Here is a 24,526-nt window from a genome sequence, read left to right as displayed (position 1 = left end):
TCTTCGCTGTCACACCTATGCCTGACTCTCATATTGATTCTGTACTGCCTGCCATGACCTGTGGCCTGATAACTGGAAACTCTGCTTGCTCTGCCTTTGACCCGTTGTTGTCTAGTGTTTTGTTGATTACCAGTAGTAGTGGCCTAGGATTTTTTCTACATGTATATATGGCACATGCTCTCGCTCTCGGCCATCTTAAAGAGCCTGTGCATTCATGTCCAAATGTTTCCTCGGCCAATGGCTGGCTGTCCCTAGGTATTTAAGACACATTTTCCAGTAGGAGGGTGCCTGAGCATTAGATTTCCAAGTCTCTGGCAACTAGCAAAGGTCTATTCTCTGTCTGATTACCTGTATACCGTACTCCAGCCTGACTACAGACTTCTAGCCACCTGCCCTGACCTTAGCCTGTTTCTCTGATTGCTCTTCTGCCACTTGTCCTGACCTTGGACTTGTCTCATTGATTCACATGCACTCTGCTTGCCGTGATCTTTCATATTGCTTGACCCCTCAGTGCTTCACACCAGTATCTCTAACTCTGTGGGTCAGCTGCCAACCAGATTAAGACTATTTTAAGAGGCAGCGGCCTGGTGGCTCCTCTACAGTAAAGTTTACGTCCCTGTATAGGGGTTAAAGGGTGAATACTAGAGAACTGACAGGATAATGTCCTTAGAGTTATCCCTAAGTCAATCTGGTATATTGTTACAGTGGGTCAACACCAACTGCCCATAACAGCAAGACTGGTATCCACTGTGACCATATTGTGGATACTATAACATTCATGATAGCTATATAACCATATTAATGAATTATAATTATTCCTCTGCCCAGGGGGTGTCTGTGGCTGAACTGTAAGTCTATTTCTACATATTGTATGTTCTTATCCAGCAATTTTTTTAAATCATGATTTAATAAAGATTATTTTGTGTATATGTGTGCCTTTAGAGTTTGGATGTTTGTTAACGTAAGACTACACATTATTTTGGGTACTTTATGGCCTAATTTGTTTTGGTGTTCACATAATTAATGCCGTTATGTATGGCGAATGGAGAAAATTAAAAAAGTAAGAACACAATGGGAAAATTGCTGCCCCAAGAAAAGTTACTAAAAGTAAATCAATAAATTGCATGAACCCCAAAATGGTGCATGTGAAAAATACAATTTGTCCCACAAAAAACAGCCTTCATAAAGCTTTCATACAGCTACATCAGAGGAAAAAATGGTAATCTCCACTAAACACAGCAATACAAAAACTAAAATTCTGCGGTCCTGAAAGTCAAAAAGAGATGAAAGGACTAGTCCTATTATCCAAATAAAGAATCCAAAAATATATTTAAAAACTCAAGCCATTTATTCAGCCAATGAACAGAAAAGGTTTAGTCTCTCTATGGAACCATTTCTAAGGGCTTGACAATGGTTTCACAGAGGGGCTGAAACATTGCTGTTCATTGGGTAAATAAATCACTTCAGTGTCTTGAGAAGATTCTTGGAGTGCTGCTACTTGCTTCTTTATTTGGGTATGTTAGATTGAACTTTTTTTTAGCACAGCCATCTGAGCCTTGCACACAACTTTTATATTAGATTTTTTCTGTACTGCTCCTGGCAAAGTCCTGTTACCTGGTGATGTAAGATGCTGGTGGTCCTCCATCATGATGTCCTTGTACTTATCCTTGTGTCCTTCTACATACTCCCACTCCTCCATGGAGAAATAGACAGTGACATCCTGACACCTTATAGGAACCTGACAACACAATTACACCGTCATTACCCAGACCCCTCCAGTGCTGTTACTGTATAATGTTCCAGCATTCCCAGCAGTGTCACCTCTCCAGTCAGCAGCTCAATCATTCTGTTGATGAGATCTAGGATCTTCTGTGCATTGATTTCCTCATGTATCAGGTAGTGAGGTGAAGGCCCCGTGATTGGGCTTAGGGTTCTTCGCCATCTTTCAGACACAGGAGCCTGACAGCGCTCACTAGAGGTCTTCTTCACCACTGTGTAATCCTGGATATGGGGAGACACAACAATAAATATCACTACTGACATTTCCAGAGTCCGTCACCTCTACAGCCATGTCCATCTGTTATTACCATAGATAAGAATGATATAATGTGACATCATCAGACTCTCTCACCTCTCCAGTAAGTTGGAAGAGTATCTCTAGGGTCAGATTTATTATTCTCTCTGCCATCTTGTCTCTGTCCATCCTTGATAGGTGAATCAGGAAAGGTCTCTTATATAGAAGATATCAACAGGGATGGTTCTATACTGTAGAACCTGAAAGGAAAGATGAGACAATGTAAAAACCAAAACTAAATCACATAAAATAGATTAACTTGAGATAAAAACTGAAAACATTCGAGGAAATATTTGGTTATGTTCTTCTACCTGAGTCAACAGTGGTCGTGAAGAACATACTGGCATCATTGCTGTAACTAATGCAGATACAGCATGTTGTCACTGAAACAATGCAGGGGGCTAAGGACCAGACTTTTTTTTTTATTGACCAATTTGTTTTTCATGTTGCACTCCAAGAACCATGAATTTTTATTTTTTCTGTCAACATAGCAGCTTAAAGGGGTTCTGCACCTTCATTTAACTGATGATCTATCCTCTGGATAGATCATCAGCTTCTGATCGGCGGGGGTCCGACACCCGGGACCCCCGCCGATCAGCTGTTTGAGAAGGCAGCGGCGCTCCAGCAGCGCCGCGGCCTTCTCACTGTTTACCGCCGGGCCGCCCGCCCACTGATGTCACGACTTGTATCAACTAGAGTGGGCGCGGCTAAGCTCCATTCAAGTGAACAGAGCTTAGCCGCGCCCACTCTAGTTGATACAAGTCGTGACGTCAGTGGGCGGGCGGCCCGGCGGTAAATAGTGAGAAAGCAGCAGCGCTACAGGAGCGCCGCTGCCTTCTCAAACAGCTGATCGGCGGGGGTCCCGGGTGTCGGACCCCCGCCGATCAGAAGCTTATGATCTATCCAGAGGATAGATCATCAGTTAAATGAAGGTGCAGAACCCCTTTAAGGCTACTTTGCAGAATAATTTCTTCATGTGTAGAAGTATGCATGTAAAAGCCGGACTGCCTGTGTAGAAGTATGCATGTAAAAGCCGGACTGCCTGTGTAGAAGTATGCATGTAAAAGCCTGCCTGCCTGTGTAGAAGTATGCATGTAAAAGCCTGCCTGCCTGTGTAGAAGTATGCATGTAAAAGCCTGCCTGCCTGTGTAGAAGTATGCATGTAAAAGCCTGCCTGCCTGTGTAGAAGTATGCATGTAAAAGCCTTCCTGTCTGTGTAGAAGTATGCATGTAAAAGCCTGCCTGTGTAGAAGTATGCATGTAAAAGCCTGCCTGCCTGTGTAGAAGTATGCATGTAAAAGCCTGCCTGCCTGTGTAGAAGTATGCATGTAAAAGCCTGCCTGCCTGTGTAGAAGTATGAGTGTAAAAGCCTGCCTGCCTGTGTAGAAGTATGCATGTAAAAGCCTGCCTGCCTGTGTAGAAGTATGCATGTAAAAGCCTGCCTGCCTGTGTAGAAGTATGCATGTAAAAGCCTGCCTGCCTGTGTAGAAGTATGCATGTAAAAGCCTGCCTGCCTGTGTAGAAGTATGCATGTAAAAGCCTGCTTTCATGTTTATAGCCTGCCTTTATGTAAAGAAGTATATGTGTAAAAGCCTGCCTGCATGTGTAGAAGTATGCTTATAAAAGACTGCCTGCATGTGTAGTAGGGCTACAACAATTACTCAATTAAGGGTACTTTCACACTAGCGTTGTCAGAATCTGGCAGGCAGTTCCGTTGCCGGAACTGCCTGCCGGATCCGGAAATCTTATGCAAATGGATCTTTTTTTAGACTTATTTATTGAAATACCGGATCCGTCTTTCCGGTATCATCTGGAATAACGGATCTAGTATTTAATTTTTTTCAAAGCTAGAAAGAACTGCCCATGCTCAGACCAGAGAACCGGATCCGGCGATGCGACAATTTCCGGGACAAGCTGCAGTATTTTCTCCGGTCAAATACCGTACAAGGGATGGAACGGAAGACATCCTGATGCATACTGAACTGATTGGTTTCCATTCAGAATACATTGGGACAAAACAGCAGCGTTTTTTTCCGGTATTAAGACCCTTTACCGGATTTCAACACCGGAAAAGAATAACGCTAGTGTGAAAGTACCCTAAATCGCGTAACTCTACAGAAAAAAAAATCTTCGATGCAAATTTTTTGCATTGAGGATTTGTTTGTGTCATGTGATCATGGAGTTTGAGTGAAGAGCTTGCTATTACTCATGCTCCATGGTCACCCAGTGGCCCGCACCACCCTGCACTGGATCCTGACACATTGTTAGGAAATAGTATAGTATAGCTGTATAGTGTCGGCGGCGCCGCCCTTACAAGAAAGGTAAATATTAAAGGGAACCTGTGACCGGGATTTTGTGTATAGAGCTGAGGACATGGGTTGCTAGATGGCCGCTAGCACATCCGCAATACCCAGTCCCCATAGCTCTGTGTGCTTTTATTGTGTAAAAAAAATTGATTTGATACATATGCAAATTAACCTGAGATGAGTCCTGTCTCTGGGATGAGTCAGGGACAGGACTCATCTCAGGTTAATTTGCATATGTATCAAATTGGGTTTTTTACACAAGAAAAGCACACAGAGCTATGGGGACTGGGTATTGTGGATGTGCTAGCGGCCATCTAGCAACCCATGTCCTCAGCTCTAGATAACTAAATTGTAAGGCAGCTCTCTCCTGTGATAGTTCAATCACCCTCTGTGCACGGATGCCGCACCTGGATGAGGTAAAGTCCAGCAAAATGAGAAGAAGTAATCCAGCTCAGTTCAGGTAAAGTAATGTTAACTTTATTCCAGCGACTAAAATCTCCGTACAACAAATGTATAGCTACGCGTTTCAGACCTTTCAAATATATGGGTCCTTCTTCATGACAAACGTTACTTCACCTGAACTGAGCTGGATTACTTCTTCTCATTTTGATGTGCTCAGCTCTATACACAAAATCCCGGTGACAGGTTCCCTATAAACTGGCACTGGGGACTGATGGCATGGGGGGTGATGGCATAGAGCAGCGGTCCCCAACCGCCGGGCCGCGGCCCAGGACCGGGCCCTGGCGGATAGTTTGCCGGGCCGCGGCGATCAGGGCAGTCTTTAACGCTGTGCTAATGAAGCGTTCCATTATGGAAGCGCTTCATTAGTACAGAAGGACCAGGAAGCGGTGAAGGATCTGTAATCACCACTTCCTGGTCCACGGCTCGGTTATCGGCTGTGCAGGGCTGCGCACAGCGTGAGGTCGCTCTGTGACCTCACACCGTGCGCCGCGATACACAGCCAACAGCAGAATAAATTAAAAGGATCGCGATGGTGACCAGGAGCAGGAGAGGTAAGTGTTTTTTTTTGCACTGGGGGCTGATGGCTGACCTGGGGGACATTGGGCAGACCTGAGGGGCTAATGGGGGACATTGGGCAGACATGAGGGGCTAATGGGGGACATTGGGCAGACATGAGGGGCTAATGGGGGACATTGGGCAGACATGAGGGGCTAATGGGGGGCTTATGGCTGACATGAGGGGCTAATGGGGGGACTTATGGCTGACATGAGGGGCTAATGGCTGACATGAGGGGCTAATGGGGGGCTTATGGCTGACATGAGGGGCTAATGGGGGCTTATGGCTGACATGAGGGGCTAATGGGGGGCTTATGGCTGACATGAGGTGCTAATGGGGGGCTTATGGCTGACATGAGGGGCTAATGGGGGACTTATGGCTGACATGAGGGGCTAATTGGGGACTTATGGCTGACATGAGGGGCTAATGGGGGCTTATGGCTGACATGAGGGGCTAATGGGGGCTTATGGCTGACATGAGGGGCTAATAGGGGCTTATGGCTGACATGAGGGGCTAATGGCTGACATGAGGGGCTAATGGGGGGTTTATGGCTGACATTGGGTGGGTTTATGGCTGACATTGGGGGGGTTTATGGCTGACATTGGGGGGTTTATGGCTGACATTGGGGGCTAATAGATGGCTAAAGGTTTGGGGGTCTGATCTGAGGTCTGATTAACATTGGGGGTCTGATTGCTGGTCTGACCTGAGGTGTAATGAAAAAAATGTTTTTCTTATTGTTCTCCTCTAAAACTAGGTGCATCTTATAGGGCGAAAAATACGGTACAGTGCAGCAGAGACCAGTGCAGCACAGACCATAGTCAGTTTATATAGTGTTATATATTTTAATATGCACCTTGTGTTTTGTTATGCGCGTGAATCGGTCAGCCCCGCCCACCCCCTAAGCCCCGCCCCAGAACCCCCTCCCCCTTTCCCCCCCCCCACCCGGTCCCTGGGAAAATTGTCTTGCATGAAACCGGTCCTTGGTGCAAAAAAGGTTGGGGACCACTGGCATAGAGGACTGATGGCACAGAGTACTGATGGCATGGGGGCTGATGACACAGTACTGATGGCATGGGGGTGATGGCACAGAGTACTGATGGCATGGGTGATGATGGAACGGAGGACTAATGGCATGGGGGAGCTGATGGCACAGAGGACTGATGGCATGGGGGCAGCTGATGGCACAGAGGACTGATGGCACTGGGGGGAGTTGATGGCATAGGGGGAAATCGATGGCATGGAGGGTGCTGAGGACTGATGACAGGAGGATCTGCTGATGTCTGATGAGTTTTTATAAAGGAAAACATTATTTTTAATTAGTTTTTTTTCTTATTAGAGTACTCAATTCATCGTTGGATAAATCGATAGAAAAATTGATTACTAAAATAAAAGACTACCTGCTTGTGTAGAAGTATGAGTGTAAAAGACTGCCTGCTTGTGTAGAAGTATGAGGGTAAAAGACTACCTGCTTGTGTAGAAGTATGAGTGTAAAAGACTACCTGCTTGTGTAGAAGTATGAGTGTAAAAGACTACCTGCTTGTGTAGAAGTATGAGTGTAAAAGACTACCTGCTTGTGTAGAAGTATGAGTGTAAAAGACTGCCTGCTTGTGTAGAAGTATGAGTGTAAAAGACTGCCTGCTTGTGTAGAAGTATGAGGGTAAAAGACTACCTGCTTGTGTAGAAGTATGAGTGTAAAAGACTACCTGCTTGTGTAGAAGTATGAGTGTAAAAGACTACCTGCTTGTGTAGAAGTATGAGTGTAAAAGACTGCCTGCTTGTGTAGAAGTATGAGTGTAAAAGACTGCCTGCTTGTGTAGAAGTATGAGGGTAAAAGACTACCTGCTTGTGTAGAAGTATGAGTGTAAAAGACTACCTGCTTGTGTAGAAGTATGAGTGTAAAAGACTACCTGCTTGTGTAGAAGTATGAGTGTAAAAGACTGCCTGCTTGTGTAGAAGTATGAGTGTAAAAGACTGCCTGCTTGTGTAGAAGTATGAGTGTAAAAGACTGCCTGCTTGTGTAGAAGTATGAGTGTAAAAGACTGCCTGCTTGTGTAGAAGTATGAGTGTAAAAGACTACCTGCTTGTGTAGAAGTATGTGTGTAAAAGCCTGCCTGCATGTGTAGAAGTATGTGTGTAAAAGACTACCTGCTTGTGTAGAAGTATGAGTGTAAAAGACTGCCAGCTTGTGTAGAAGTATGAGTGTAAAAGACTACCTGCTTGTGTAGAAGTATGTGTGTAAAAGCCTGCCTGCCTGTGTAGAAGTATGAGTGTAAAAGACTGCCTGCTTGTGTAGAAGTATGTGTGTAAAAGCCTGCCTGCCTGTGTAGAAGTATGAGTGTAAAAGACTGCCTGCTTGTGTAGAAGTATGAGTGTAAAAGACTGCCTGCATATGTAGAACTATAGTTGTAGAAAGTGTTAAATGAACCTTTATTGCTATAAACAATTGTTTATTCCTGGCCACAACTGACTAGAGTCACCTAGCCAATCTAATATAATGTAAATGAGCAGTGCACTGCTCAAATATCATATCAATGCTATTACCGTATATGATTGTAGTGCACCTTGCAGATTCATTTGATGGCTACTATTACTGTATGTGTTTAACCCCTTAACCCCTTAAGGACTCAGCCCTATTTCACCTTAAGGACTTGGCCATTTTTTGCAAATCTGACCAGTGTCCCTTTAAGTGCTCATAACTTTAAAACACTTTGACTTATCCAGGCCATTCTGAGATTGTTTTTTTCGTCACATATTGTACTTCATGACACTACTTCATGACACTGGTAAAATGAAGTAAAAAATTTTTTATTTTTTTTTGCATAAAAAAATACCTAATTTACAAAGAATTTTGAAAAATTTGCAAATTTTCAAAGTTTCAGTTTCTCTACTTCTGTAATACATAGAAATACCCCCAAAAATTGTGATGACTTTACATTCCCCATATGTCTACTTCAGGTTTGAATTATTTTGGGAATGATATTTTATTTTTTGGGGATGTTACAAGGTTTAGAACTTTAGAAGCAAATATTGAAATGTTTCAGAAATTTACAAAAACCCAATTTTTAGGGACCACTACAGCTCTGAAGTCACTTTGCGAGGCTTACATAATAGAAACCACCCAAAAATGACCCCATTCTATAAACTACACCCTCAAGGTATTCAAAACTGATTTTACAAACTTTGTTAACCCTTTAGGTGTTGCACAAGAGTTATTGGCAAATGGGGATAAATTTGAGAATTTCATTTTTTTGCCTAATTTTCCATTTTAACCCATTTTTTCCACTAACAAAGCAAGGGTTAACAGCCAAACAAGACTGTATCTTTATTGCCCTGACTCTGCCGTTTACAGAAACACCCCATATGTGGCCGTAAACTACTGTACGGCCACACAGCGGGGCGTAGAGTGAAAGGTGCGCCGTATGGTTTTTGGAAGCCAGATTTTGCTGGACTGGTTTTTTGACACCATGTCCCATTTGAAGCCCCCTGATGCACCCCTAGAGTAGAAACTCCCTAAAAGTGACCCCATCTAAGAAACTACACCCCTCAAGGTATTCAAAACTGATTTTAACTTTGTTAACCCTTTAGGTGTTGCACAAGATATAATGGAAAATAGAGATACAATTTCAAAATTTCACTTTTTTGGCAGATTTTCCATTTTAATATCTTTTTTCAAGTAACAAAGCAAGGGTTAACAGCCAAACAAAACTCATTATTTATGGCCCTAATTCTGTAGTTTACAGAAACACCCCATATGTGGTCGTAAACTGCTGTATGGGCACACGGCAGGGCGCAGAAGGAAAGGAATGCCATACGGTTTTTGGAAGGCAGATTTTGCTGGACTGGTTTATTTACACCATGTCCCATTTGAAGCCCCCCTGATGCACCCCTAGAGTAGAAACTCCAAAAAAGTGACCCCATTTTAGAAACTACGGGATAAGGTGGCAGTTTTATTGGTACTAGTTTAGGGTACATATGATTTTTGGTTGCTCTATATTACACTTTTTGTGCGACAAGGTAACAAGAAATAGCTTTTTTGGCACAGTTTTTTTTTTTTGTTATTTACAACATTCATCTGACAGGTTAGATCATGTGGTAATTTTATAGAGCAGGTTGTCACGGACGCGGCGATACCTAATATGTATACTTTTTATTTATTTATGTAAGTTTTACACAATGATTTCATTGTTAAAACAAAAAAGTTTTTGTGTCTCCATAGTCTAAGAGCCATTGTTTTTTCAGTTTTTGGGCGATTATCTTATGTAGGGTCTCATTTTTTGCGGGATGAAATGGCTGTTTTATTGGCACTATTTTGGGGTGCATATGACTTTTTGATCGCTTGCTATTGCACTTTTTGTGACGTAAGATGACAAAAAATAGCTTTTTTTAAACCGTTTTTATTTTTATTTTTTTACGGTGGTCATCTGAGGGGTTAACTCATGTGATATTTTTATAGAGCCGGTCGATACGGACACGGCGATACCTAATATGTATACTTTTTTTTATTTATGTAAGTTTTACACAATGATTTAATTTTTGAAACAAAAAAAATGATGTTTTAGTGTTTCCATAGTCTAAGAGCCATAGTTTTTTCAGTTTTTGGGCGATAATCTTGGGTAGGGTCTCATTTTTTTGCGGGATGAGATGACGGTTTGATTGGCACTATTTTGACGTACATGCGACTTTTTTGATCACTTTTATTACCTTTTTTGGGAAGTAAGGTGGGCAAAATTTAAATTTTCTCATAGTTTTTATTTTTTTATTTTTATGGCGTTCACCGTGCGGGGAAAGTAACATGACCGTTTTATAGATCAGGTTGTTACGGACGCGGCGATACCAAACATGTGTAGGGAATTTAATTTTTTTCATTTTTAATTAGTGATAAATGTGTTTTTTGATTTTCACATTTTTTTCACTTTTTCTTACTTTTTTTTGACCCAGACCCACTTGGTTCTTGAAGATCCAGTGGGTCTGGTGTCTGTAAAATACAGTACAGAACCTATATAGGTTTCTGTACTGTATTTTACTTACACTGAACAGATCTATGCTTTCAGCATAGATCTGTTCAGCACCATGGACAGCACCATGGACAGCCATGGGAACCTTCCCCGTCTGCCACAACTTCGCAGACGGGGAAGGGTAAGGACTGGGGCTTCGGGGGGCTCTCTCCCTCTCCATCGGGGGGCTGCAAAGGCACAGCAGCCCCCCGATGGGAGAGGGAGGGAGCCGCATCTTACTGTTAACTCTTTCCATACAGCGGTCCGTACGGACCGCTGTATGGAAAGGGTTAAACGGCTGACATCCATTCACAGATGTCAGCCGTTTATACCAGGGTGCCAGCAATGTGCTGGCACCCTGCTATACCCACTAGAAGCCAACGATTATTCGGCGGGAGGCGGGCGGGGGATCGCGATCCCGCCTGCCGCACCGCCCGCCTCACGCACCGCCCACACCGCCCGCAACACCCCCCCCTGCACCTCCCACCAGGCTAAAATCATGCAGGGGTGCAGGGGGGGGGGGGTGATAACTATAGATTTGTGCCACACTAAGGTTTCTGATCGCCGCAGTCAGGGACCGCGGCGATCAGAAACAGCAGAAATCGCAACAAACCGCAGGTCTGAATTGACCTGCGGTTTGCTGCGATCGCCGATACGGGGGGGTCATATGACCCCCCTAGGCGTTGTGACAGGATGCCGGCTGAATGATTTCAGCCGGCATCCTGTGCGGATTAACCCCTGGGGCGCCACAATCTCAATTTAAACTCATGACGTACCGGTACGTCATGGGTCCTTAAGGACTCGGGATCCATGCCGTACCGGTACGTCATGGGTCCCTAAGGGGTTAAAGACCAGGCATATTTTCATTTTTGCAATTTCATTTTTTCCTCCCGACATAGCCTCCAATAGCCATAACTTTTTTATTTTTCCATTCAAATAGCCATATGATGGCTTATTTTTTGCGGGATAAGATGCGTTTTTTAATGCCACCATTTAATTTACTATGTCTTGTATTGAAAAAAAAATAAAGAAGAACTGCGCCTAGGTTTTTGGGGTTTTGATATCACGGCGTTGACCATGACCTGACGTCCTTATTCTGCGGCTCAATACAAATGCGGCAATACCTAACTTGTATATTTTTTATTTTAGTTTTTTCATTACTTAAAAAAAATAAAAACCTTTGATTAAAAAAATCAAAATTTTCTTTGCATCGCCATATTCTGACAGACATAACATTTTTTTTTTCGGTTTAGAGAGCTGTATGACTTGTTTTTTGTATAACGAACTGTAGTTTTTATTGATACCATTTTCGTGTCATGTACGACTTTTTGATCACCGTTATTCGATTTTTTTTTGGGGGGGGGCACAAGACCAAAAAATTGCGACACATTTTCAAACATGGCAATACCTCTACCTCTATAATACCTAATACCTCTATTAGTGTATCTATGTATTGAGCTTGAAGAGGTGTTCTGAGTTCGATTCTTTGGGGCTCCCTGCTGAACCTCCCTGCAAATTTTAACTCAGAAAAAACCTTTAAAGGGGTTGTCCACCTTTGGGAGCCATTCTGCCCCACCTTGCTGGACCTGCAGATGGAAACATACTTACCTGCTTCCCACAGCTGGGCTACGGCCTCTTTGATCCCCTTTTGCCACTGATGCCCTCTGGTCCCCCGCTGCCACATTTCTGTTTGACGGGGGTCACATGTGCTGCTGCAGCCAAAGACTGGCCACAGCGATGACTTGTCCCCATGATTTCTGGTCACGTTGTTTTATAGCTATACTGTTTTCAATACATTTTTGGGAGTGTAAGGCTACTTTCACACTTGCGGCAGAGTGATCCGGCAAGCAGTTCTGTCGCCGGAACTGCCTGCTGGATCCGGCAAAACGTATGCCAACTGATGGCATTTGTAAGACTGATCAGTCAGAAAAATGCATTGAAATGCCGGATCCGTCTTTCCGGTGTCATCCAGAAAAACGGATCCAGCATTTATTTTTTTCACCTTTTGTTCGGTCTGATATTTTGAATGCCGGATCCAGGACTAATACATTTCTATGGGAAAAAATCTTCAGTTTTTTGGGCCGCAGATAAAACCGTAGCATGCTGCGGTTTTATCTTAGTCTCTTTGTCCTGATCTGTCAAAAAGACTGAACTGAAGACATCCTGATGCATCCTGAACGGATTGCTCTCCATTTAGAATGCATTCGGATAATCCTGATCAGTTCTTTTCTGGTATAGAGCCCCTATGACGGAACTCAATGCCGGAAAAGAAAAACGCAAGTGTGAAAGTACCCTAAAGGGGGGGGGCACATATGCTTTTAGGATTGCACCCCTGATCATTTGAGATGCCAAGCAATGCCCCTGCTGTGGAAGACCACCAGCATTGGTCCTTTAGTGGTGGAGGGCGATACCCCTGCTGTGGAGGCCACCAGTATTGGAGCTTTAGTGGTGGAGGATTCAGCACACATTAATTTTTTCGGACTGCTGGACAATCTGACCTCATCAACACAGACGTCTTATCAATGCTAACACATTGGTTCCCAACCAGATATATGATGTACCCTGAAGATCCACGAAAGCCAGGGTGCCATAATAAACTGGTGCTGATTTACTGAGAATCAGTAGAACTTGGGTACAAGAATCCACCTTAAGTGCACACGAACGTATTTTCTTTCCTTGACCCGTTCTGTTTTTTTTGCGGACTGTATGCGGAACCATTAATTTAAATGGGTCCTAAAAAAAACAAAAAACGGAAGGTACTCCGTGTGCATTCCGTTTCTGTATTTCCATTCCGCTAAAAGATAGAACTTGTCCTATTATTGTCCGCATAACGGACAAGGATGGTACTGTTCTATTAGCGGCCATCTGTTCCGTTCCGCAAAATACAGAATGCACACGGACGTCATCTGTATTTTTTGCGGATCCGTTTTTTGCGGACCACAAAATACATACGGTCGTGTGCAAGAGGCCTAAGGCTGAGTTCACACTTCAGTTATTTGGTCAGATATTTCCATCAGTGATTGTAAGCTAAAGCCAGCAGTGAAGCCTCCAGTGAGATCAGATATAATGGAAATATTTCCTTCTGTTCTGTGCTTTTGACCCGCACCTGGTTTTGGCTCGCAGTAACTGATGGAAAAACTGACCAAATAACTGAAGTGTGAACTCAGCCTTAGCCAGGCAATAATAGAAACCGAGGCTGCTGGAAAGATGCTGAAAGTGACCAAAGAACCAGTATGGTGTCCCCTTATGTGCCCATGACACAGTATGATGCCCCTTTAGTGCCACCAAACAGTGGTGATACCCCTTATGTGTCACTTACATAGTATGATGCCCCATTAGTGTTTTTGGCACAGTACTGTGCCGCTGTCCTAGTATGATACCTCCTTAGTGACCCCACACAGAGGGCTGTGGAGTCGAAGCTAGTTTTGGGTGGAGTTGAAAGAAAAGTATTGACTCCAACTTCAGCTTTGAAAAATTATCTATTAATTTTGTGTAATTCATTTATTAAGCTTTATAGGAATTTAGAACAGTATAGAAATGCTGATCATATACAGTATGTATTCTATTTTCTATCAATATAAAGGTGCATTTACATGTGCAGACAAAGAAGGTAATTATTGGGAGGGGACTGTTCCTCATACATGCAGCAATCTCCTCCATATTTCCCCTGCAATCACTCATCCTCATACAGATTAATTGTTCTTGGACAGAGAATCACTAAAGCACAATCTGCTGCCCAGATGTGAGGATTTAATGTGCTGTCCATAAAAGATGAACTCCCTCGATGAATGAGCGTTTAGCTTGTTTATCAGTTGATCAGCAGCAAATTTACATAGGGCTATTATGGGAAAGAATGCTCGTACTAATGTTGTTTCCTGACAATTGTCGTCACAATTGTACAGTGTATATCCACCATAAGTCTCCTTTTTATCACAAGCAGTGATAAGTAGGGAGTTGTAGTAGTGATGGAGAATCAGTTCTCACTTCTCCTGTGTTCCCTCCTGTCCTTATTCTACAATCAGTGATAAGCAGGGGGTGGTCACTTCTCCTGTCCCTATACTATATACAGTGATAAGCAGGTTGTTCTAGTGGTGATAGATAATCAGTTCTCACCTCTCCTGTGTTCTCTCCTGTCCTTATACTATACACAGTGATAAGCAGGGTGTTCTAGTGGTGATAGATAATCAGTTCTCACGTCTCCTGTGTTCTCTCCTGTCCTTATATTATATACAGTGATAAGCAGGTTGTTCTAGTGGTGATAGATAATCAGTTCTCACCTCTCCTGTGTTCTCTCCTGTCCTTATACTATACACAGTGATAAGCAGGGTGTTCTAGTGGTGATAGATAATCAGTTCTCACGTCTCCTGTGTTCTCTCCTGTTCCTTATACTATACACAGTGATAAGCAGGGTGTTCTAGTGGTGATAGATAATCAGTTCTCACCTCTCCTGTGTTCCCTCCTGTCCCTATACTATACACAGTGATAAGCAGGGTGTTCTAGTGGTGATAGATAATCAGTTCTCACCTCTCCTGTGTTCTCTCCTGTCCCTATACTATACACAGTGATAAGCAGGGTGTTCTAGTGGTGATAGATAATCAGTTCTCACATCTCCTGTCCCTATACTATATACAGTGATAAGCAGGGTGTTCTAGTGGTGATAGATAATCAGTTCTCACGTCTCCTGTGTTCTCTCCTGTCCTTATACTATACACAGTGATAAGCAGGGTGTTCTAGTGATGATAGATAATCAGTTCTCACGTCTCCTGAGGTTTCTCCTGTCCTTATACTATACACAGTGATAAGCAGGGTGTTCTAGTGATGATAGATAATCAGTTCTCACGTCTCCTGAGGTTTCTCCTGTCCTTATACTATACACAGTGATAAGCAGGGTGCTCTAGTGATGATAGATAATCAGTTCTCACGTCTCCTGTGTTCTCTCCTGTCCTTATACTATATACAGTGATAAGCAGGGTGTTCTAGTGGTGATAGATAATCAGTTCTCACCTCTCCTGTGTTCTCTCCTGTCCTTATACTATACACAGTGATAAGCAGGGTGTTCTAGTGGTGATAGATAATCAGTTCTCACGTCTCCGGTGTTCTCTCCTGTCCTTATACTATACACAGTGAAAAGCAGGGTGTTCTAGTGATGATAGATAATCAGTTCTCACGTCTCCTGAGGTTTCTCCTGTCCTTATACTATACACAGTGATAAGCAGGGTGTTCTAGTGGTGATAGATAATCAGTTCTCACATCTCCTGTCCCTATACTATATACAGTGATAAGCAGGGTGTTCTAGTGGTGATAGATAATCAGTTCTCACGTCTCCTGTGTTCTCTCCTGTCCTTATACTATACACAGTGATAAGCAGGGTGTTCTAGTGATGATAGATAATCAGTTCTCACGTCTCCTGAGGTTTCTCCTGTCCTTATACTATACACAGTGATAAGCAGGGTGTTCTAGTGATGATAGATAATCAGTTCTCACGTCTCCTGAGGTTTCTCCTGTCCTTATACTATACACAGTGATAAGCAGGGTGCTCTAGTGATGATAGATAATCAGTTCTCACGTCTCCTGTGTTCTCTCCTGTCCTTATACTATATACAGTGATAAGCAGGGTGTTCTAGTGGTGATAGATAATCAGTTCTCACCTCTCCTGTGTTCTCTCCTGTCCTTATACTATACACAGTGATAAGCAGGGTGTTCTAGTGGTGATAGATAATCAGTTCTCACCTCTCCTGTGTTCCCTCCTGTCCCTATACTATACACAGTGATAAGCAGGGTGTTCTAGTGGTGATAGATAATCAGTTCTCACATCTCCTGTGTTCTCTCCTGTCCTTATACTATACACAGTGATAAGCAGGGTGTTCTAGTGATGATAGATAATCAGTTCTCACGTCTCCTGAGGTTTCTCCTGTCCTTATACTATACACAGTGATAAGCAGGGTGCTCTAGTGATGATAGATAATCAGTTCTCACCTCTCCTGTGTTCTCCTCTGTCCTTATACTTTAAACAGTAATAAGCAGGTTGTTTTAGTGGTAAAGATCATTTCTCCCTCTCCTGTTTCCTTTCCTTTCCCTTATATACAGTCATAAGCAGGGTGTTCTAGTGGTGATAGATAATCAGTTCTCCCCTCTCCTGTCCTTATACTAGGTTTCTAAGTGCTGCTCCAAGGCCCTTAGATACAATGCCTGAAACTGGGCTGAATATTTTTTCAAAAGACCCCCCCCCCGTTCGTCCGCTGTGGCCCCCTGTTGATTTTGGCGCCTTGTATTATAATGAGGAGTATTGGAACAATGAGGAGGAGACTGAGTCTCTCTCAGTGGGCGTCTCCTTCTCCTGTCCAATCGCAGCGCAGAGCGTCACAGCCAGGAAGTTTTTTTTCTCCCTGGCTGTGACGCTCTGCACTGCAATTGGACAACGATACAGCCAGGGAGAAGGAGACACCCATTGTGAAACCCTGTTGTCTCTTCCTCCCTGTTCCGATGCTAGTAATTAGCATACTGAGCGGGAAAAATACCGGAGGGCATAGCGGGCAAACGGAGCGGTGCCCAGGAATAATAGTAAGCACTATAGGATCCTGGCTTTATGCCCTACCTAACGTGCTACTTATCTTATAAAGTCTGGACCCATGAAAGATTCTCTTTAAATTTACTACTGGGCCTGTCTGCAGTCATCTCAGAACTGCTAGACAGAATGGTAGGACATTGTTAAAGGTGTTGTCGGAGAATAGGTAACGTTTCACAGGAGCCCGCAGCCTGCCTCTCCGGTTTTGCTTGCTGGCTCTCATGTGTCTGTCATGGTCACCTGCTTCTCTGCAGCCAATGACTGGCTTCAGCAGTGATGTTACCGCTGAATCCGGTCATGGGCTGCAGAGGAGCAAATGATCCTGCTTGTGTCGGAGAGGAAGATGGACACACCGGAGCCAGAACTGTGGGTAGCAGGCAAGTATGATTCTTTCCATAGGGGAGACAGGCTGTGGGCTCATGTGAAAAGCCATTTATTCCCAGACAACCCCTTTAAGTGAAGCACTAAAAAAGAAGCTGCAGTTTTTCCATTTTTATTTTATTCCCACTTAGATTCTTTTCACTTGCACATGATTCTCTGCATTTTCACTGTAGATGAAATCAGCCCCTTCTATGTAACCCAGATTCAAAATGAAGCAATCATGTGAGTTTGAGCCACTCGGAGAATCAAAGCACAACACAACAGTTGATTCCAACTTTACTGAACACAGTGACGAAAGTAAGGCCGCGTGAAAAAGGGGTTAATCGTTGTCTCGGAGAGTCGTGTGTAAGACGGATGATGATGGAACTCATGTAAAAGTGTCACGAACCTGCGGGTGTCAACCTACTGTGCCACATGGCCAATCTCCTCTAAAGGCGTTGATTAAATGAACCCCTCGTTCTTCGCAGTACCCCTGATGGTGGGGATAGACTTACCCGAGGGGAACACCAGTTCGCAACCTCTTGAGGAGGACTGGCACACGAGGCAGCTGGTCCAGATGGACCAGGGGGTACCAGAGGTACAGACGTAGTCAGCAGGCCGAGTCGTAACCAGGAGAAACAGTGCAGTGATCAAACAGGTAGCGGGCGGAGTGACGGGTCAGGTATACAGGAACACAAGCACAGACAACAGCAACCTTTGCAGGACACAAGGACCTTTGACGCTCAGGCACCTGGGAAGGGGGCTGGACCACTAAAATAGGTGCAGGATGGCTGGGATTGGTCGCACAGGTCACATGTGCAAAACCCTTACATCACAGGAAGTGATGCGCGCCGAACCTTACCGAGGTAGTTTCATAGTCATTGACCTTCATCGTAGCAGGCAAGGAGCGGAAAACATGAGTATAATCACATACATCATACCTCCCAACTTTGTAAATGAATAAAGAGGGACAGATTTATTCCGCACTAGGCCACGCCTCTAACTCCACCCAATACATAACTATACACCTAATCCCATCCAGACCCCTTAATGCCCCCACATTGTAATTATTCCCCCTTCATGCCACCGCACAGTATTTATGCCCACATTGTGTCTACACAGAATTATGCCCAGCTGTGCCCCCTGTAATATGCCCACATTGTGCCCCCCAGTAATATGCTAACATTGTGCCCCTCAGTAATATGCCCACATTGTGCCCCCAGTAATATGCCCAGCTGTGACCCCAGTAATATGTTCAGCTGTACCCCTCCCCCAGTAATATGTCCAGTTACGTGCCCCCAGTAATATGCCCAGCTATGCCCCCCAGTAAGATGCCCACATTGTGCCCCCAGTAATATGCCCACATTGTGCCCGAGGCTGAGTGCTGGCCGGCCCCGCTCCCCGCACAGACCAGAGGAGTGGAGAGCCGGCAGGGGGGAGGGATGATGAAGCAGGGAGCCGATGCCGGCTCTCTGCTTCATCATTACAGGCAACTGTCTCTGCTTCCTATGGACGCAGAGACAGCTGCCAGAAAGCGGGACATACCTCCCCCGTACCGGGACAGCGGGATAGCCACTGCAATCCGGGACAGTTGGGAGGTATGCATACATACAATTACATACATAGATACAATGACATACATACAGGGGCGTAGCTAGAACTGACTGGGCCCCACAGCTCATTTTCTACAGGCCCCCTTCCCCCTCCCTTGATACTGATGATCTATCCTGAGGACAGGTCATCAATAGTCATATTGTCTCAGTATCAGTGTCCTAAATATCTGGATAGGAGTAGTAGTTCTCTAATTCTTCCTATATCTACACACACACTGCTACCCATATCCAGATATCTCCTATAGACACAATAAGCAGATGTTGACATAGATACACAAACACTCACATAGTGACACACGGACACATATATACACACAGATAAACACATGATACATATAATCCCATATATTCCAAAGGAAACGAGCATGAACGAGTTTCTATCGAAGACCCTCACACAATACAGAAACAAGTGGAGCGCTAATGAGCAGGGATGAGTGTTGAGTGAACTTGTGTTTTCAAGTTTGGCGTATCTAAGAAATCCGTTATGGATTCCGCTACCACGGAGCATAAGGTATGGTCCGTGGTAACGGAATTCTTAGATAACCCGGACCTTGTACGCCAAACTTTAAAACACAAGTTCGCTCAACACCAGTAATGAGCAGGGATGATAGAAGCCTATGGGCGGCATGACGGATCCGGGCGGTCTCCACTAGGCAGTAATGAGGCCTCTCACCAGCAGATACATTTAGAGATGTTCTAAACCAGGCGCGCTCAAACTGCGGCCCTCCAGCTGTTGCAAAACTACAACTCCCAGCATGCCCAAACCGCCTACAGCAGTGCATCGTGGGAGTTGTAGTTTTACACCAGCTGGAGGGCCGCAGGTTGAGCGCGCCTGTTCTGAACCTTTCGAGAACAGATTCCTAGATTTCTTCCAGTTATTAAGCATCACCGCGATTAAATCCACCGCACACAGTCATCTACAGGAAGCCCAGAGAGTGTATTCCGACCGATATGGTTCAAGTTCCATTTTAGCCCAATGTCACCATTTTACTACAGGACATTTTTTTTTTCCATCACCAAATCATTGGCCATTTCTGAAGGAGTCGGAGTCAGAACTTTGACTCACTGACTCCACAGCATGGCGCCCCCTAGAGCCCACACACAGTATGACTGACAATGAGGAGAGCATCAGGAAGTTGTGAAGGGGTTAATAGTAAATCTGCCCCAGTAATCGGGACCACTCACCTCCACCTGTAGAGGAGCGGTGTGGTGACAGGAACTGTGGTGATGTCACTGTCATGTGATCAGTCACGTGTGTGGGAGGAGTCAAGAGTCACGTGTCCAGCTCTCTGTGTGTGTGTGTGTGTGTGTATATACAGGACTCTGCTGTGCTGGATAAGCTGAAGTCATGTGTCAGGATGAATGCGGCAGAGCTGTACATGTAGTTGTGCTGTCTGTGTACACAGCAGAGCTGTATATGTTGTGCTGTACAGAAGATCTGTGTATGTGTAATGTACACGTAGTTGTGCTGTCTGTATACAGCAGAGCTGTGTGTGTGTAATGTACATGTAGTTGTGCTGTCTGTATACAGCAGTGCTGTGTATGTGTAATGTACATGTAGTTGTGCTGTCTGTATACAGCAGAGCTGTGTATGTGTAATGTACATGTAGTTGTGCTGTCTGTATACAGTAGAGCTGTGTATGTGTAATGTACATGTAGTCGTGCTGTCTGTGTACAGCAGAGCTGTGTATGTGTAATGTACATGTAGTTGTGCTGTCTGTATACAGCAGATCTGTGTGTGTGTAATGTACATGTAGCTGTGATGTCTGTATACAGCAGAGCTGTGTATGTGTAATGTACATGTAGTTGTGCTGTCTGTATACAGCAGAGCTGTGTGTGTGTAATGTACATGTAGTTGTGCTGTCTGTATACAGCAGAGCTGTGTGTGTGTAATGTACATGTAGTTGTGCTGTCTGTATACAGCAGAGCTGTGTATGTGTAATGTACATGTAGTTGTGCTGTCTGTATACAGCAGAGCTGTGTATGTGTAATGTACATGTAGTTGTGCTGTCTGTATACAGCAGATCTGTGTGTGTGTAATGTACATGTAGTTGTGCTGTCTGTATACAGCAGAGCTGTATATGTTGTGCTGTACAGAAGATCTGTGTATGTGTAATGTACACGTAGTTGTGCTGTCTGTATACAGCAGAGCTGTGTGTGTGTAATGTACATGTAGTTGTGCTGTCTGTATACAGTAGAGCTGTGTATGTGTAATGTACATGTAGCTGTGATGTCTGTATACAGCAGAGCTGTGTATGTGTAATGTACATGTAGTTATGCTGTCTGTGTACAGCAGAGCTGTGTATGTGTAATGCGCATGTATAGATCTGTATGCCTAACTCCTAACCGTACCGGAAAAAGCAGGACAGTCCGTGATTTCAGTGGCTGTCCCGGTACGGGGAGGTATGTCTCGCTCTCGGGCAGCTGCTTCATCCAGTGGCGGGTCCAGAGCCTGGTCTCAGGACGGGCACTTCCAGATTGTTTTCTGGCGGCGGACAGAAAATAATGTGGTGCTTATAGAACAGACTATGGTACAGCTCTAACTGAGGGCTATCCTGGACATTATACAGGGGTAATATAACTGAGGGCTATCCTGGACATTATACAGGGGTAATATAACTGAGGGCTATCCTGGACATTATACAGGGGTAATATAACTGAGGGCTATCCTGGACATTATACAGGGGTAATATAAGTTATATATGTCCCCTGATAGCCCTTCTCAGTTATATTACCCCTATATAATGTCCCCTGATACCCCCCAGTTATATTACCCCCTGTATAATGTCCCTACTACCCCCCAGTTATATTACCCCCTGTATAATGTCCCCTGATACCCCCCAGTTATATTACCCCCTGTATAATGTCCCTGCTACCCCCCAGTTATATTACCCCTGTATAATGTCCCCTGATACCCCCCAGTTATATTACCCCCTGTATAATGTCCCTACTACCCCCCAGTTATATTACCCCCTGTATAATGTCCCTGCTACCCCCCAGTTATATTACCCCTGTATAATGTCCCCTGATACCCCCAGTTATATTACCCCCTGTATAATCTCCCTGATAGCCCTCCTCAGTTATATTGCCCCTATATAATGTCCCCTGATACCCCCCCAGTTATATTACCCCCTGTATAATGTCCCCTGATACCCCCCAGTTATATTACCCCCTGTATAATCTCCCCTGCTACCCCCCAGTTATATTACCCCCTGTATAATGTCCCCTGATACCCCCCAGTTATATTACCCCCTGTATAATCTCCCCTGATACCCCCCAGTTATATTACCCCCTGTATAATATCCCCTAATACCCCTTAGTTAGATTATATACCTGAGGAGGGGTATCAGGGTACATTATACAGGGGTAATAGAACCGAGGAGGGGTAGGAGCCTAGCAGGGTACATACTTTATATGCGTTTACTGTTATATATAACCTATACAGAGGGTCTCAGCCAGGGCAGAACAGAGACAGTTCTTGTAGTTAGGGGAGCAGCTGGGCACGAACACTATCGCGCCGCCGCTGGCAGCCCTCACCTCACTAGCAGGTGCGCGGGCCGGCACGCAGCAACTTCAGGCTCTTCTTCCTTCCTCCAACTGTGCCGCCCAGACGGCCCCGCAGGGTCTGCCCCCCTATGTGAACTTAGCCGCCGGCAGCCGCCCCGCAGGTATTGTAATTTAAAGTACGACTGCGGCGGCGGCCAGCGCTAAAGGGGAATCAGCCAGCGGGAAACGATATTCTCGGATCAGGGCAATTGCCCTGTTGCCCCCCCCCCCGGATCCGCTAATGGCTTCATCATTCCTCACCCCTGCCGGCTCTCTACGCCTCTAGTCTGTGTGAGGGGCAGGACCGGCCGGCAGTTAGTCCTGCTGCTGCTGCTGCTAGAAACAAGGTAAGTATGTGGAGTTTATTTATTTTTTTACTTTCTGTGAGGGGCACATAACTGGGCATATTTCTGGGTGCACAGCTGGACATAATTCTGTGAGGGGGCACATAACTAGGCATATTACTGGCGGCACAGCTGGACATAATTCTGTGAGGGGGCACATAACTGGGCATATTACTGGCGGCACAGCTGGACATAATTCTGTGAGGGGGCACATAACTGGGCATATTACTGGCGGCACAGCTGGGCATATTACTGGGAGCACATAACTGGGCATATTACTGGGAGCACATAACTGGGCATAATACTGGGGGCACAGCTGGACATAATTCTGTGAGGGGGCACATAACTGGGCATATTACTGGCGGCACAGCTGGACATAATTCTGTGAGGGGGCACATAACTGGGCATATTACTGGCGGCACAGCTGGGCATATTACTGGGAGCACATAACTGGGCATATTACTGGGAGCACATAACTGGGCATAATACTGGGGGCACAGCTGGGCATATTGCTGTGAGGGGGCTCATATCTGGGCATATTACTGTGAGGGGGCATATATCTGGGCATATTACTGGGAGCACATAACTGGGCATAATACTGGCGGCACAGCTGGGCATATTACTGTGAGGGGGCACATATTTGGGCATATTACTGTGAGGGGGCATATATCTGGGCATATTACTGTGAGGGGGCACATCTGGGCATTGCTAGTGTCAGGGGGGCGGTGATCGGAACAAGGTGCCTGCTCAAATCATTGAACAGGCACCTCGGCTAAATGCGCCGTGTCGGCGATCGTCGCAAACCGCAGGTCAATTCAGACCTGCGGTTTGCGGCTTTTAGGTGTCATCGGGTTCCCAAGGGGCTGTGTGGGGGACCCGATGGCATGGAAGGCAGCGCAAGGCCTTCCTTAGGCATCAGCGCCGCCTTCCGGTGACGAGCCTGTGAGATCCAGCCCCCTGGATCTCACAGCCCGGAAGCTGTATGAGTAATAATCACTGTATTACTCATACAGCCAATGCATTCCAATACAGAAGTATTGGAATGCATTGTAAAGGAATATACCCCCAAAAGTTCAAGTCCCAAACGACAGTTATCCTTTAAGAGCTCAGAAAACAAGACTCTTCTGAGGACACATGGTCAGTGGTCAGATTCAGCATGTTTTTTGTGCCTATGGAGACGGGAGGCGGAGCTAGCAGACAGGGGTGGGGCTAAAAGATGGGAGTCTGAGTTAGCAAAGAGACTAATGTCTCCAGCGTTGTTCCTGCCCGCACAGAGCATCCTCCATTAGAAGAGATTATGTTTGTGCACCTCACTGCGCAGCGCTGCTCACCTCTCAGACCTGGTCTAGCCGGTCACAAAGGTACCGGGCCATTGAACCTGGCCGGGCCCCTTTCCCCCACGCGCCCCATAGCAGGCTCCATTGGTGGTACGTCACTGTATACAAACTGTTTTCTCCTTATTTTTCTCCAGAATGAATGAAATGACATTCAAAACACTTTTCTGGTGTAAAGTGGGTGGGGCTACCAAATTGGCGTATATTACGCCTGATTTATCAACTTATGTTCAGCTTAAACGGTACAACATGCAGCTGTCACGATGGGGGGTAAAAGGGGATCAGCCTGGCCAAAAGGAGTAATAAGGGAGCAGGTCACCTCCTACAGCGTCCCTAATCCTCTCCCTGACTCCTCACCGTATGAGCGGACCCC

The 24,526-nt window shown here is 45.1% G+C and overlaps 1 protein-coding gene across 1 annotated transcript in view; it reads right to left on the bottom strand.

Moving 5' to 3' along the window:
• Nucleotides 1-20,163, bottom strand: part of LOC122925174 (gastrula zinc finger protein XlCGF26.1-like) — a 34,233-nt gene extending 14,070 nt beyond the window's left edge. Inside the window, exons 1-4 of the mRNA XM_044276684.1 lie at nucleotides 20,115-20,163; nucleotides 2,132-2,274; nucleotides 1,822-2,001; nucleotides 1,615-1,738 (exon numbers count right to left, since the gene is read on the bottom strand). Of these exons, the coding sequence (XP_044132619.1) occupies nucleotides 1,615-1,738; nucleotides 1,822-2,001; nucleotides 2,132-2,203 (376 nt within the window). The 5' untranslated portion in view covers nucleotides 2,204-2,274; nucleotides 20,115-20,163. The remainder of the gene's footprint in view (nucleotides 1-1,614; nucleotides 1,739-1,821; nucleotides 2,002-2,131; nucleotides 2,275-20,114) is intronic.
• Nucleotides 20,164-24,526: the final 4,363 nt, after the last annotated feature.

The sequence above is a fragment of the Bufo gargarizans genome, chromosome 1 (assembly GCF_014858855.1).
Source record: "Bufo gargarizans isolate SCDJY-AF-19 chromosome 1, ASM1485885v1, whole genome shotgun sequence".
In the NCBI taxonomy this organism is placed as follows: domain Eukaryota; kingdom Metazoa; phylum Chordata; class Amphibia; order Anura; family Bufonidae; genus Bufo; species Bufo gargarizans.
The sequence above is the reverse complement of the archived record's forward strand: the minus strand, read 5'-3'. Positions and strand labels throughout refer to the sequence as shown.